The 16,621-nt window shown below is 34.8% G+C and overlaps 1 protein-coding gene across 1 annotated transcript in view; it reads right to left on the bottom strand.

Moving 5' to 3' along the window:
- COL5A2 (collagen type V alpha 2 chain) overlaps nt 1-16,621 on the bottom strand; it is a 127,898-nt gene that overhangs the window by 55,101 nt on the left and 56,176 nt on the right. Inside the window, 5 exon segments of the mRNA XM_032479901.1 lie at nt 2,254-2,307; nt 3,679-3,711; nt 4,788-4,820; nt 8,569-8,582; nt 9,283-9,507. Coding sequence (XP_032335792.1) covers nt 2,254-2,307; nt 3,679-3,711; nt 4,788-4,820; nt 8,569-8,582; nt 9,283-9,507 — 359 coding nt within the window.

The raw sequence follows: 16,621 nt of genomic DNA on the forward strand, positions 1-16,621 counted from the left end.
GCCCCCTCCTCCCCCACTGCCAAGGGACAATTCAGCAAAATCAAGGGACATTTTTATTTGTCACAATTGGATGAAGAGGGGGCAGATGCTGCTACTAGCATCTACTGGGTAGAAATCAGGAATGCTACAAACATCCTACAATCCATAAGGAATTATCTGGCCCCAAATATCAGTGGTGTTAAGGTTGAGAAATTGTGGTCTACTCTGTGAGCTTTCTGTAGTGTTTGATGGTAATGGAAGTAAAGGGAGAAAATGGCATTTATGATTGCAGTATCATCCTATATTGTGCCAGCCACAGCTTTTGTCCAGGTAAGCATCTCCTGCAAGTCTTGGGACCTGAGGCATAATAGTCTACCTGTCAGTGTTTTATGACATCGTGCCAGTATCTTGAAAACAGCCATGGTGGTGGGAGTATTTACACGAGGGAAATAAGCAAAAGCTACAGGCTTTTTTTTTTTTTTTTTTTTAACAAGTCAGTTATTAAATACTTACCATCACATCACTGCTTATCAGGATTAAGAGATGAACAGATTTCCTACTTGGGTATCTGCCAGGACTGTCTTGCTCAATTCCAAACAAATAACTACTCCTCACTCTTTTTCACACACACACACACACACACACACACACACACACACACACTTCACACTGATTGTCTCAGGCCTAACCAAGTTAGGAAATGAAGCATATCACATACTAAGTTGAGAAGAGAACAAAGGAGAGGAGAGGAGAGAGATGGGAAGGGTAGGGGTGCAGACGGTAGGGGAGGAGAGAAGAGGAGAGGAGAGAGGAGAGAGAAAGGAAGGGAAGGGAAGAGTAAGAGGAGAGGAGTAGATTCGCTGAATTCTAACAAGAAATTCTGGAAGTCCAAGCACTATTTCCAGAGCAATTTCCACCTGGACTTAGGACTCAGTTTTACCAAATATTCTGGGCATAGACACACAGTATTTGTTCTGCATGACCACATACCCTCCACCCAAGTGAAGTCATCATCCATCTATCTCTGACATTCTAGACCCTGGACAGACATCTGAAGAGCTACCAATAGTGTTTAAGCCACCAGCACTGGGAGGCAGCTGAGCAGAACAGCAGTGAAGAATGGGACATGAGGTAATTGGAACACCTTTGCTGCCCGCCTAGGTGGCTATGCCCTACTTCCTTGGGGCCACTGTCATTTACCTGCATGCCTGAAAATACTTTCCATAACTCCGTGTACAGTTTGGAAAAAGCACTGGCAACAAGCTATACTTGGTGAAATGTGTGAAAGCAAAAAATAGTATGCATCAAAGTTGAAACCAACAGCAAGAGTTCCAAGTGACATGATCTAAATTATGTTTTTTCCTTACTTATATATTTAAGGTTGTTTGTTGCCTCCTTGCTCATCTGTTTTTCCCATTTAGATATGGATAAATACATATTTGGAAGGTTAAAAATCCATAAAGAGTTCAATCTTAGTAGCAATCATTAGACAGAATGAAACAGCATAAATCTTTCTGATCAAAATATGGGATAATGAAAGCTATATGCAAATTAATCTAGGTATTTAGTATATAAAAGACATTAGTTTTTGAGGGTGAGATTAAAAAAAGGAAATAATTGCTATACAGGACTTGGCAATAAGAGGAAACATTTGGCATACATAATAACCTCACATCTTATCTCAAGAATACAGAGTTGATTTTTTAAATTTAAAGGTGTTGCCTTTGATAATGAATTTGTTGGTGTTTAAAATTATTCCTTTGATTATTTCACTGCAGCAGCTGGTCAGTGAAAAAGGCAGTGTTACTTGGGAAATAAATTCACTATACAACCACTTGAAAGCAAATTTCGTCCTCCAATAATTTTTTCCTTTATCCAATTTAGTTATTCCTGTAGCAACCACAGATCACAGAACTTGGGTGTTTTATCTCAACAACACATTCTTGGCATTGTTTACTCATGAGTTACAACTTCTGGAAACAACATGAGGTACTCATTATGCTTCCTTAGATTCTACTTTATTTTAATTTCACCTCTTAAAAGGACAAAGAAATATCATCTGTGTTATCTAAAAAGATAATAGGTAAGTCTTAGCATGTGATGCTTTACTCTGAATCAGGATCAGTGCTCAAGCACTTCATGACATGAATTTGATGTCATGTTTAATCGAAGTGGGAAAGGACTGGTGCCAATGGCTCTGTGCTGCGTCTGGGGAACGTGGTGGAGACAGGCTCACTCGGTACGCAGTACAAGGGAACTCCACTGCCAACTTACAGGTTTTCCTTTCGGGCCTCTCTCTCCTCTCGGTCCTTGTGATCCTGGAGGTCCCTAAAACAGAAAATGATAGTTATGCTTGCAAAACTGTATACTTCAGATATGTTTGTTTTAAAGGTTTACTTGATATAAGAAAATCGGAAAACAGGAGTATCACCCTTCTTTTTCAGTTTATTTCAGTTGAAGACTATAGGAAATAAAGCCATGAATATATAAAAGCTCTGTGTGCATGGTAAGGCTGTTTATTTTAGCACTGAAGCTTTAAGGCTTGTGAAGAAGTATAACATTGCAACAACGTGGAGCCCAATGAGCTGTATATATTAGTTTGAACAAGTAACTGTAAGTTTGTAAGCACTGTTTTTGCTGTCTTGTTTCAGACATAAAAATTTACAACTTGGATTTTGAGAACTACATAGTTGTACAAACTCCAAATTTTCAAGTTTTCTGGGGGAATGTATGAATCCATAATGGTACATGCTAGCCCAAACTCTTCATCACTATTCAAGTTGCTTATGAAAGCAATGGAAAGAAAAGCCTCTTATTTCACTACTGCTTTATGTACCTTCAGTATCCAGCATCTTTTTTTGAACTTGATTTAGAATGTTGCATCATCTCCACTGTATATTTAAAACCCACTGAGAATTTTCCAAATGGTAATTGCAGTTATTTCTCCCTTAAAATAACAAATGATTATTGTATTTCAAAAGTGGCATTTTGTGCTCATATCTTAAACTAACTTTTTTTTCTGGAAAATGGCAGTTGCCAGGAGAATTTTATTTCTTTTCAAAAGAGAGTTTCAGTTGAGTCATGAAAAGTAGGTTGTGCATCATTTAGTCAATCCAACACAGAGTATTGTTGAAAAGCAAAAGGTTCAGAAGGACTGGAGCAGGTCTGTTACAGTGTATTAGTATTTTACTTATGTTGATTTAATGTACTTTAAAGTTTACAGGAGTTGTGTATGTGCATGTGGGTGTGCGTGTTACCCATCTATAGTTATCTGTGAATACTACTGCTAATCCAAACCTGAAATCAGTAGTTTTTTTTTAATGTTAAAACAGAAATATGCTATTTTGATGTACAATTTCTTGAATTCTACTGCAACATATGATTTAATTTTATTAACAGATGAAATTAATAATTTGTTTCTTTAGTAGTAGCAGTAAGTAGTCTACCCTTAATCACTGTCAAACAACAGACTAGTAAGCCCTAATTTCAATGAGTGAAGTTAATCTAAATAGGGTTCACCAATTTCACTCATTGCTGCAAAGGAATGCGTGAATTTGAAGCTTCAAAACAAAATGTTTCAAGAAACCAAGCATCATTGTTCTATATTCTATTGTCTTTTCATAGATATAATATCTGTAAAGGTTTTCGATATCTCAAAGAACTTAAGCAGTACCAAGAATATTGGAGGAAACTACTTACTGCCGGTCCTGGACGTCCACGTATTCCTGTTACCTAAACAATAAACAAGATAATCTGTAAAGATGGAAGTTTCTAAAGAGTTTTAGAAAACTCAATAGTCAAACAGATAAGAATAACAACAAATGTCCCAGTGAATTTTTTTAGAACAAATGGATGCTGACAATTGATGCCCATCTCCTCCTTGCCTATAAAGCTAAGACATTATCTAATTTAAACTCTAATATAGAAGACTGTACTGGTATAGTGATCAAGAGCACCAATTCTGAAGCCAGGAGGCCTGGGTTCAAGTCCTAACTCTATCCCTTAGCAGTTGTACAACTTTGGACTAATTCATTATCCTCTCTATGCTTGAGGTTTCTCTTCTATAAAGTGGTGATAATGATTATGAAATTACCTCTCTCTCAGAGCTGTGAAGACAAACAACTATTTGGAAAATGCTTAAAACAACACCTAAGACATAGTAAGTGTTTTTAATGAAATAAAACAATATGAATAACTTATCTTTTAGGTAATCTTTGTTAAAAACAAGCTAATTTAAAGGCCAAGCAAAAATGCAAATATTGCCAAAAATCAACACACGTGTACTTTAGTCTTGACAGAATGATGACTCCTTTAAAATCTAGGAGAGTGGTGGTTGAAGAACTCTCATCCCATTTAATCATATACTTTTTGATTATCCACAAGTCTAAATAACTCTTAACTCTTATACAATGTGGAATCTGAATCAGCATAATGGCAGAATATATTTCCAGAAGTATGTCATATTAAATCATGCCTTTCTATCTGGATTACATGGCTATTTATACTATAATAATATACCTCTTAACTATATCTTTATATCCACATACAGTATATTTAATTTTGTAAAACCCTGATTTATACTTTCAGTCATGGGACAATTAAAGTCAGGAATATTGTGAAAAATAAGCATGAAATACTGTATTAAATAAAGAATTGATATATTGTGGTTTGTTTGTTTTATACCAAAAATTTGGTTATGAGGTAACTAATTTCCCCTTTTTTTGAGAGTATGTATATAAGCAATAATACACAACAACGGTATAACGAAGTTTACCAAAGATATCTGAAAACAATATATATATACTTACTACAGGCACTAGTCCTGGTTCTCCTTTTTGTCCCTATGAAACAAAAAAAAATTCAATTAGCAAAACATCATTACTTGTTGAGCATTAACATGTCATATTAGAATATTCCATGTAAACACTGGAAATTTCTATGTAAGAAATGTAAAAATATAAAGTGAGAACAAAGTTAACAATCAATCTTTAGAATACTTAGTCAGACATTATTCATGAAAAAAGACTACTTATCTGAGAGGCATGAAACAGAAAAGAAATGTGTGAAATGTGTAGTCGTTCCCCTTCAGTTTTTAAAGCAATCAAACCCAGAGAGTCGACCAGATCAAGAAATGCTTGTGATGAAAAAATGTAAAGTCAAAGCACCATAGGAAAACCTACCCAAAGACTGAAAACACAGAGGGAAATCCAGAAATGTGGATATATTTGAATTTTCACACTCACATTAAATAGCACCTAGTTTTTAGTAACTTATCAGATGTCATTCCTGAAACACCTGCTACCCTTTTTTTAAAACTCGTGGAAGAATCTAAGAAGTAACAAAAGGTATGTGGTCATCTTAAAAAAAAAAAAAAGAAAGAAAAGAGACGATATAATAATATTACTCAGGTAATTCTCAACTATTGGAGAGAAAGCTAGAAAAAATATTAATTTAATAGAAAAATTAAAAATAACACAAGAAACTACACTTACTTAAAGGAAATAAAGTCAAGCATTTTAATTTGCTCTTATAATAGATGTAGCTAACATATCAGATATAGATGGAGTTTCTTTTGAATCTTAGAACTTCAGATTATCAAAAATGGCATTCTCATAGCATGGTGCCAAGTATATAGTTTAAATAATATTGGATGAATTGTATCTTTATATACCTCTATTTTATCACATATTTACTTGTACTATTTATTTCAGGATTTGTCTTCCAACAGATTTTGGTCTCCCCAAATGCCTACTTTACATTCTCAGTTGAGCACACAGAGTGCTCAATAAATTAATTAATGTATCAGTTTCCAATAATGTACTATGAAAAAATGCTTTTTCCTAGGCATTTACGGGGAATGACAACATTAAGGAGTATATTCAAACTATAGAAAAAGCAAGAGTAATGACTTCTATTTTATTTCATTTCTCCTTTCATATATACCATTCTTCTGTAAAAATAATATGAATTCATAACAGGGAATTTTGAAAATAGGAGAAACAGAGATAAACTAAATATCATACTCAATACCCAGGAGATAACCTCTGTCAGCATTCTGGGATTATTCGTTCTCCATCATGTATCTAAGCGTGGTCCACCTAATCAATGCCTCAGTATTTTACTCTTAGACTTTGTTTTCACTTAAAAATTATTTTACAATCTTGATAGTATTAATGGTGGACTCAATGACAGAGCAATACCCTGATCGTACTTGCTGATTCTAAAGCTGAGGCAGCTAATACTCAGGAAGTCAGAAATAAACTGAGAATTCAGAAGTATTGGAAATGGTTCTACAGAAGCAGGAGGCTGTTTCAAGGTAGCACACAAGAGGCTGGAAACCACCTACAGAAAGACCAGAGGAAGAAAGGATCGACACTCACGGGCAGCAAAGTAGAACAGGCTTATCCCTGCATCCCCACCTCTGCTGACTTTTGGACCGGATCTCTCCGTTTTTAACATGAAAGTAATAAAAATTAACCTTTTAAGAGCTGTTAAGAGCTTTCTCTGAAATATTAAAGAATTTGAATTGTTCAGAAAGGGTATATAAATCTGTGTCCAATAAATAAAGGACTTTATGAGAATGATACTGAAGAAAATGTCCCTCTTTGGAGTAAGTCTTACAAAAACAAGTAAAAAGGGAGGAGAAATTATTTCCTCCAAGTTAGAAAAATTCACCTATTGTTCCACAATACATGATATGTGATGAAATGTTCCATTATCTGTTTCTGATAATAAATTTATCTAATGATTCCATGATACTTATTTTGGAAATAAGCCATAAATGTAAATATTTGTCTCTTTTGTTCATAGGCACTTTGAATACATCAGTTTATGTGGGAATAATCATTTATGTGGGATGATAGCTTTATTATATTTGATTTTCATACCCACTGGGAAACATAAAATTCAAGTACTCAGATTCAGATAAGAATTACAGTTTAATTTTGCTTCTCATCTGTTACTCATCACTTATTGCTATGTGGACATGCCTCATCACTTTTATAGGACGCCGTTACCACAGAGGCAGTCACAACATTTTTCCCAGCATCACATCATCTGTATCATTTGCCTCATACAGGGTTATAACAAAGGCTCAGTAATTATTTGGGGTTAACACGAATGAATGAATAAATTATAAATAAAAATAAATATTGTATAAATCAAACACAAAGTGTGTTCCTGTAATATTACTCTGCTCTCATATTCCTGATGATGCGTGATATACGTGGCGAAGCCATGCAGACAGTAGCACACACCAAGGGGGTGGTGCATCGGCAGCTGCTTTGAGTGTGTCCTTCTCCCCGCTGTCCCCCACCACCTTTGGAAAAAAGCAGTAAACTAAATGACGTAGCTTGAGAGTTGTCCCTTAGTAAATTGACTGATTACTAACCAAATTAAATTGATTATATCAGGGCAGTTCTGTCTGTCAGTTCTTTTTTTATTTCACAGATTGTTTATCTATCTACCCACCTATCTACACATCTATTTAGTATGTTTGAGGCTTATCCTCAAAGTTTTAAGTTTCCATTTTTTTTCTAGCTTTCAGATGTAAATTAAATGTGAGCTGGCATTTGTGGTCCTTCTCCTTTGACATATATTCAACTCTAAACAGCTTCACTGATATTTATTTCAAATAAGACAAGTTTATGGTATTGCCCTCTGAACCAGAAAGTGTGAGGGTGACCAGGATCTCCCCTTGATAACATCACTTTCATCTACCATGAGGGTGCAGCCTTGCATTATCTGATTATCAGTTGACTGTTTCATTCCATGCAAAGGCAAAGAATTTAGATTTGCTGGTAATCTGTCTAATATCTGCCATGAAGTTTGGGATGACTGCTCATTTCCATTCTTGATTCCTGTGCCCATCCCATAAGATAAGACTGAAGCAAATGCCATAGTTTTCAACTTAACCAGAAAACTGGGAGCACTTCCAAGGGAATGGAACTCTCTTCACTGAATGGAATTACCATATCCAGATGACAGGTAGCTAAACTGGCCAGCTGTAGCAAGGTCATGGCTATACTCCAATATTGCCCTCTTGAGTGTAAGGCTTGTCTCTGGGATTAGATTTTGGGGTCCTTGATTGTGGAGAAGGGAAAAGGAAGGTTGGTGATGTGTGATTAGCGAAGTATTCAATTAATTCTTTTCATTGAATCTTTACTTCCCAATCAACAAGAGAGGGGCCACAACTCCACTGCAGTAGAATTAATATTCTCCATCCTTCCCTCCCTCCCTTCCTCCTTTATTTTCTTCAATTAGACACTTGCTGCACTTCTAATATGTGTGAGGTATATACTAAGCACTGTGATAAATTCAAGCAATACAAAGGTTAAAACAACACAGTCTTAATCCCTAAGGGATTCATAACTCCCTGGAAGAAACATCTATAAACAAAAATTAACAAAGTGGATAAAAGAGAGGCATCTGTGATCTATAATCAAAGTAACTAAACTGTGCTCACATATATGTTTGTAAAGTACTCTATCCTCCACAAAAGGCTTTCACACACTTCAGAGTACAGTCCTATATGGATAGCTTTAGAATAAAAAAATTTACAAAAATGAAACTTTGCAAAGTAAAACTTACCTTTCTTCCTCTACCTATAAAAAGAAAAGAATAAATATGTTATTTTATGCAGAAATGGTTATTGAGAATCTCCTAAATATTTATTTTCAATAATTTTTTTTTAGAATCATAATTTAACTTAAACAGCTTTCCCTTTCACCAGTAGGTAAAATTCAGAAGTTGTTTTTGATCAATATTTTCATAAGAGGCAAAATAATACATCCCTTTGGAAAATTCTGTTGGCTAAGAAAGACAAGAGAATTGGTGGATTGCCTGGAGAGAAGAATGATATAGATTACTGGTTTTTAAAACTTTTGTAGGGAGGGAAAAGTGTCTGTGTTTATCATAGACTATGTATTTGAATACATATGTAAGAAATTTACATATAAGAGAAACAAGTTTACATTTAGGTGTTTTAGTGAACAAGGTAAAATTAACATTAAACTTTTAGGTACTCAGCATGGCTAGGGTAATAAATGACCATCTTAAGTGGTACAAGGAATTCTCAAATGAGACATAACCACTCAAAATGCAGCCAAGAATCCCCTGGTTTTTATTAAGATGGGAAATAACTTTATTTTTATTACTGTTAGATAAAGTGGGTGAGTGCAATTATTAACCCCAAAGACCACTGAACAGTGGCTTAATTATTCTTCTGGGTTGCTGAATTCTGAGAGCATCAACTGTAAAGATGAATCATTGGACCAATTCTGAGTTGGCCCTAAGCATTCTTACCAAAATTGGTATTGCCACCTCCAGCTGTATGTGGGCAGACAGGACAGCATTCCCCAGGGGGAGTTATGGGGTCGGCACATTCAAGCACATCCTGGCACTGTATCTTGTCACAAAGAATGGCACCATTGTCACAGACACAGATCTGGCAAGGAGCAGGTTTCCAAATGTCCCTGTTTAAGTACATCTGACCATTCTGAGTGCAGGCTATTTCTTCACCATATCCTTCTAGAATAAGAAGAAAAAGAACAAAAAAAAGGAGGTTAGTAATTTGAAATTTCAGAATCTGGGAAATATTTAAGAAGGTGAGTCATCTTGTGGGTTCTGAAAACCTCAGCTAAGCGGTAACCTAACAAGGCAAAACACAGAAGAACTTATTTCATTTGGTATTTAAAGACAGAGAATGTAATTCATAATTAAATTATTATAATACCTATATTCTAATGTGACAGAGGAAGAAAAAGAAGTGATCCAAAGTAAGTGTACTTAATCAGGGAATGCCTTACAAAATCATTTTTGAAGGTACAAATAGCCAAACATGGTAAGATTATGTTTGAGGGATAAAAATAAATCATTTGAAAAGGAGGGAAAAAGAATGGTTCTGAAGAGAACACATAATTTCAGCATTTGGTAAACTCTGTGACTTTCAAATGATTAGAAGCTTTTGATTAGTAAATCTCACAACAACAGAAGACAGTATGTATTCAAGTACCATGAAGAAAAATTTAAATTAATTTTAAATATTAAGATTAAAAAGAAGTAACAGTGACCCATTTCATGGAGTGGATTTCCATTAAACATCCTAAACTAAAGGTGCTTTCTAAACTGCAATGGAAATGCAAAGCTTATACAGGCAATGCATTAATTATCTTTGCATCAAAAGTAATTAAGGAAAGCCATGACCAAAACAATTTGGTCAGCTATTACATAATATCTGCCAAATGCTTTTTCACGTTTAGATGAAAATTTAATGCAAAATATGTTGGAAAAGAATATACACACGTTTACACAAATGGTAATAGTAAGTCTATTATACATTTACTATAAAATAAACACACATTACGTCTTTAACTTTGTAATTCTTAAGAAACAAACTATAGTATTTCAAAACATGAAGTGGATCATATAATCCTCGCTTAATTCCTTCAGGAGCTTTCCAATGACTTAAATCAAAGTTCCTTTTTAAAGCCCAAAGGCCTCCCTCCCAGTCCTTGTACAACTTGATCCATTTGCCTGGCACTACCTTTCCTTCCCTCATCTCAGGCTGACTATTACGGTTTGCTTAATTGGCACCTGTCCCCACAATTCTTCTCTGACCATCCTGTTAAAGCAGACTTCCTTTACCCAATTGATACATTTCACGGAACTCTTTAAAAAACTCAATTCATTCATCCATTCTATTTATTCATTTTGTGTATATGCAAGGTAATTAAACAGTTTCTAAAATGAAACAGCTAGGCAAAAAAATCACTGCCTTCAAAAAAATGTCACAATTAGTATTAATTTACTTATTTTTACTTGCTTATTTTCTTATTTTCAACACTAGACAATAAATTACATTAAGGTAAGAATTAATGTGTCTTGTTCATCATGGTATTTCTAAAGCTTGCCACCACACCTTGCATAGAGCCAACATTCAACAAATACTTGTTCAATGGATGGATATGAATAAATGAATGAATCTAAATTATGGTTCACTAATTTAACTGCACTAGCATTAACTTTGTACTTTACAAAAATAAAACTAAAAATTAAAAAATGCATTCACAATTAGTTTATGACATCAAGTTATTTCTATTTCTATTTATAAATACTTATATATTTATCAGAATAGATATAGTCACATGATAATACAGAACTACAGATGAAAATGATTTCAGTTTAGAATAAAGACATCTGTTCAAATACCCATCTTACTAACTGTGGAAAGTTCTTCTTGGTTAACCTTCTCTCACTTCTCTGTGGAATACTTTGCTTCACATAGTCTTTCATCACAGATATTTGGTAAATGGAAAATTGCTTTCAGAGCATGACACCACATCCTGGATTCCATGCTATTCATAAGAAGAGCATGAAGTTTATAAATGGTTTCATCTTCATCAAAAGATGTTTATCACATAATATACAGCTAATCAATAAGACAATATTGTCTCTGTATATCTAGTAACTATAGGTATTTTAAACCAAGAAGAAAATAAATACCCTGCTTTAATATGCTTTTCTGCAGGACTATTTTGAAAAAAATAAGACACTTGTACATCAAATAAGCAGTGCTACTTTTAGGTGAAAAATCACTTTCAGACAATGTAGTTCCACGGTGAATGTTTCCACCAAACACAACCTATATAGAAATGGATGTACATCCATAGTCCATCAAACTATTTCATTAGGTAAATAAAGAATAACTTTGTTTTATGATTGAGAAAGAAATATCCAGTCACAAGCACTAAATACCACTGACTGAAAATGAGATATACCATAAGTTCAATTAGCTTGCTTCTCCCTTCCCACACCCTGGGAGGCAGAAGTTTTCCCATGTATTTACTGAGAGTTAAGTGGGTATATGCCAAGTACTGCATGTGCAAAATACTGAAAGTATATGTAGTCTATTCTCAAAAATATATGCTATCATTGTGAAGTAGACCGCAACTTCACTGATGAACAATTAGACATGTGGTAGTAGAGAATATGAAAACAAACAAAAACAAGATGACATGTAATAATATTATCGATTAAATATCATTAAAATCTATGAGAGACTCTTCAGAGGTGAGTTATCCTGTTCTCCGTGGCTCCTTCAGGGTTCCAATAAAAAGACACATTCTCTCAGTTAATTCACAGAAGGTCAGTTTCTTCCTGAAAATTTAAGACAGCATAACCTCAATCCAAGGGGCAAAGAAGTGGGCCACTATATTACTTTGCTTTAAATGACAATGTTAAAAGTTAGTTTTATACTCTGAGTCATCACTGGTCCTTTTCCCCATGAGAATTTATAATTAAATTTAAGATGATGTGGAAAGTTAGCTGGAATGCTTTTAAATGGCAAGGAGATGAAAAACCGCATTCACTGCCAAACCCTGCTTTCCCCTCCCCCGCACAAGAATCCATGCACATCACAGAAGGCACAAAAACTCAGTGAACTCTCATTGTTCATGTCTGAATGAAAGACGTGTGCAAAGAAACAGTGGGTAGAAAACACCGGGTGTCTTAGACAGTTCTCAGGTTTGTACATGGTAGTTGTACACCTTATGATTAGACTGTCCCTTCTGTTTTCTACATCAATGTTTATTCAAACAAAAAGAAAAGTAAAATAGAAGGCAAAATTGCAGCCAATTTGCAGTGAAGCTGTCATGACATAATTATTCCATGAATGATAATATTATTTAAAAAAACTAAAAAGGAATTTTCTTGTGACATTCTGAGCAATTCAATACTGACCTCCAGATTTCCCTCTGAAAATCATACAATTAATGCAAGCTGACATTAAGCTTTTTCAAAGTCCTGGAACTTTAAAAATTATTTCTTGTAAAATCTGAAAAAGAATTCCAAAACCAAAATAGTGTGACACCTGTATTTTCCCTACTTATGTTTCTTTAACTTTCCTACAGTTGAAGAGGACTCGTAGATATCTAATAGTATTATCATTATTTTATAATCCTCCATGGTGTTGTAACTTCCAAAAATTTTGTCTTCCAAGCTACAGAATTCTTTTACCCTTACCAAATGTTCCAACAAATTGAACTAATCCACTGCAAAGTCATTACCACAAACATCTTGGCACCAGTATCTTAGAGAGAAGAGATGTATTTTTATCTGACCACGTTTTGTTTGAGAATAACTCAGTTGTCCTGTGTTTCTCATATAACCTCATAGATTTGTCTCCTCATAAAACTTATGTGCTTTTAAATTTAGTTGTAAGAATTCAGTTCTTAATCACTAGATGGCAGACCAAATCCACCATCTTATTATAATAGACAATTATAAACTCAGCCATCAGAACTTCTGCTTGACAACTATGGGCCGCACCCTAGGTCTACATTCCTTTATATAATCATATTTGTGCAAAAAAGTCTGCAAAGAAATGGCCATATTGAAAACTTTGACTACCCAGGAGAGATGTGGTTCTATTTGTTGTTGTTGTTCTTAAAATTTTTATTTATTTAGTTTTAATGGAGGTACCGGGGATTGAACCCAGGACCTCATACATGCTAAGCACGCACTCTACCACTGAGCTATACCCTACCCCCGATTCTATTTGTAATATTAAACTTTGGAGTCTACCTAACGATTTTGAAAAATATATGAAATAGAAGTCCCTAAATCTATGCTAGACATTCCCTAGATGTTAACTAAAGTTCTTCCTTGCAGAAATAATGTGCTCACATATCACAACAATTTTAAATCTCTTATTCAGACAAGTGTTCATTCAGATCATTTTCTCTCACTGGACTGTAGTGAGCTCCTTAGTAGCCAGATATGTGTTCATCTCAGTAACTTTCACATCCAATGTCATGTAATGAGTCTTTCATAAATATATTTGCTGTGTAGATGAATGTGTGAGTGAAGGAAGGAAGGAAGGACTAGTTCATTGATGTACTTATTAAAAATATAGCACATGATGCTTCCTTTCCTCCTTTCCTAAACTTCCCAGAGGGGATGTGCACTTAGGACCCCTATTTTGGATGAAAGGGAAATGGGTCACTTGGTGGTTCTTGCTAAGTGTGTGCCTGACATCTAGACCTCTGTGGGGTCAGAAAGGAAGACAACTGGGTCAGTCATAGCAGCTCCTATTTTGAAAAAAAATTTTCAAAAATTATAGCAATGCTTCAGCCTTCCTGACCCAGCTGGTCTTGGTCCCTTCTGGGGTTGTGAAGGTCTAGGTAAACATTATTTCAAGTTTCTCTAACTGTAAAAGTGTTTGAAGAGCTAGAATTGTGGCACAGTCAGCTGGTGGCCTCATGAGAATGTCATATGGGACAAGGGAAGCAGCAACAGAACAGCCCCACTGGCCGCTCTGGACCAAACCACAGATGCTGCCTTTACCAATGCACAGCATCGCCCCAGCTGCTGGACTCAGTTCCAGAGACTCTTCCAAGGAAATCCCTCCCTTCCTTCTGCTCTCAGGCACTGTTTATCATCATGAGGGAGAGATAGAGGTTAGAGTACTCAGTTCTTCCCTTAGACTCTTCTGACGAAATGCCAACAATTCCATATTCATCATTTCTCTTTCCTTATCTTATCCCCAACGTTTGAAAAATTAGACACATATGAAACCACCAGGGATAGCTGAGGGGGCCTGTTTCATACTTTGACAATATTTTTCCACCTCAGCCTCAAGGTCTGTGAGAGGGTGGGTGGGAGGTGAGTATGGAGCAGGCCTGTGAAGCTTGGCATCTTTTGTTTCTTCAATCCACTTACAGAATTTCACTTTCCAGTATGTGCCCACCCCCCACCCCCAATTTAAATCTCTTTTTGGATGGTTATTCAAAATATTACTTTTTTGTGTGCCCTTTGTCTTTTATTGTACCATCCAAACAAGGGTAGCCATTCAATGATTATTTGAGTTGAGTTAAATTTTTGTTCCATTAGGACAATCATATTTTATATTCTGAAGCAATATAATAACAATTAATTTTGAAAATGTATCTTGAGATTTGAAAAAGAAGACAACTCATACACAGTATGTCAGTGAAGGATACCGATAAAATGAGAGTAGATACCCTAATGCAAAAGTGGTTAGTTTCTTCAATACAACCATAAAACGTTTCTCAATCTCAGATGCAAAGGCTTTTTCAGTTAACTAGTAAAACTGCTGTTTTTACTTTACTTAAAATGGAAAAAATAAAAAGGAAAATCTTTTCTATTAGGTACTACTTCAGTTTCTTTCCATGTATCATTGGGAAATCTAAATGATTGTGGCCAAAATGTGAAACTAAAACTACACATAAAGCACATGAAATGCTCATCTACAGTTTTGTCTGGAAAAGCAACTTTCAGTCTGCTAATGAATTTGACATAGATTTTTTTTTTCCAGACTCATGGCTCAAACTATTGAATAGCTATAAAAACATCACAAAGGGAACTGGGCCTGCCTTATATTGAATACACTAGAAATTTCGGTAGTAATTTCTATAGCAAACCATAGTCCTATTCTTAAATAGTAATCCTCAGTGAATAATTAAGTACAATCTGTGCTATGCCCAATGTGTCTGTCCGCCTAAATGCATGAAAGGCTTTAAATTGTTCTGAATGAAGTCTGTCTATTTAATCTCTCCCCAACATGACATTGCTTGAAATAAAGAAGAGAACCAAAAATGTGCTTGGCTATTTCTCTTTCAAATAGGTAATAGCATGGCTTTCATATAGTCTGGAGACAAATTAAGTAAGTAACAAATTCTGAGCAATAGATAGTACCCACATTTCAGATTTCCATCATTTCCTTCAAGCCTTAGCTCAAATGTTACCTTCTCCATGAAGCCTACTCTGACTGCATTACAACCAATTGAAAATTACCGCACACACGCACCCATGTCACTCTCCATCCACCAATTTTCTTTTAATGCAGTACTTAGCACTTTGGAACCTACTATATTATTGTATTTATGTCTATTGTTTTGTTTCCTGATGATAGAACTATAGCTTTAAAAGAATAGATACAATTTATTCTGGCTTGCCCACTGATATATCCTGATGAATAGTAGTCAGATCATAGTAGATGTTCAATAAATACTTCTTGAATTAATTTGTTGAATATTAGTTGTTTGTGTTAGTTGCTTTAGATGGTGGAATTGTTTTATAATACTCTATAGTACATAAAAAGGAGCAAATTGTAAGAGTACAAGAAAGAGATCTAGACCATACTGCATATGAAATTATTTGCTTTGATCCTGGGCTTATTATACAATTTTTAGAGAAGCAGTAATTTTGCTGCTATTCAAATACAAGCCATACCTACAGGAATTTAAAATACCTGGCACTGTAGGAATATAGTGTATTAATGTTACTTATTTCGATATAATATCCTAAAAATAACATACATTTTAATTCATTGTTTAACTAAAAAGAGTTGTTATATTATAAGAGAATATTTAGTATGGGATATTTAAATGAGTATAAAATCAAATGTTGTATATGATAAGACATTTTTAGTATCAGTTTAACTCTGTACCTTATGATGTCCTTGCAGAGGCATTTTGCTTTCTTTTCCTATCTTTCCTGATGCAGAAGAATATTAAGGCTTCTAGAGAAAAATCTAGACATCAGCTGTAGTCAGTTTATTCCTTCTAATTCATTCTTTATTGACTTATTCTTTATTCACTGCCCTCACCCTGACCAAGCTGAA

This window comes from Camelus ferus, chromosome 5 (genome assembly GCF_009834535.1).
Source record: "Camelus ferus isolate YT-003-E chromosome 5, BCGSAC_Cfer_1.0, whole genome shotgun sequence".
Taxonomy (NCBI): Eukaryota; Metazoa; Chordata; class Mammalia; order Artiodactyla; family Camelidae; genus Camelus; species Camelus ferus.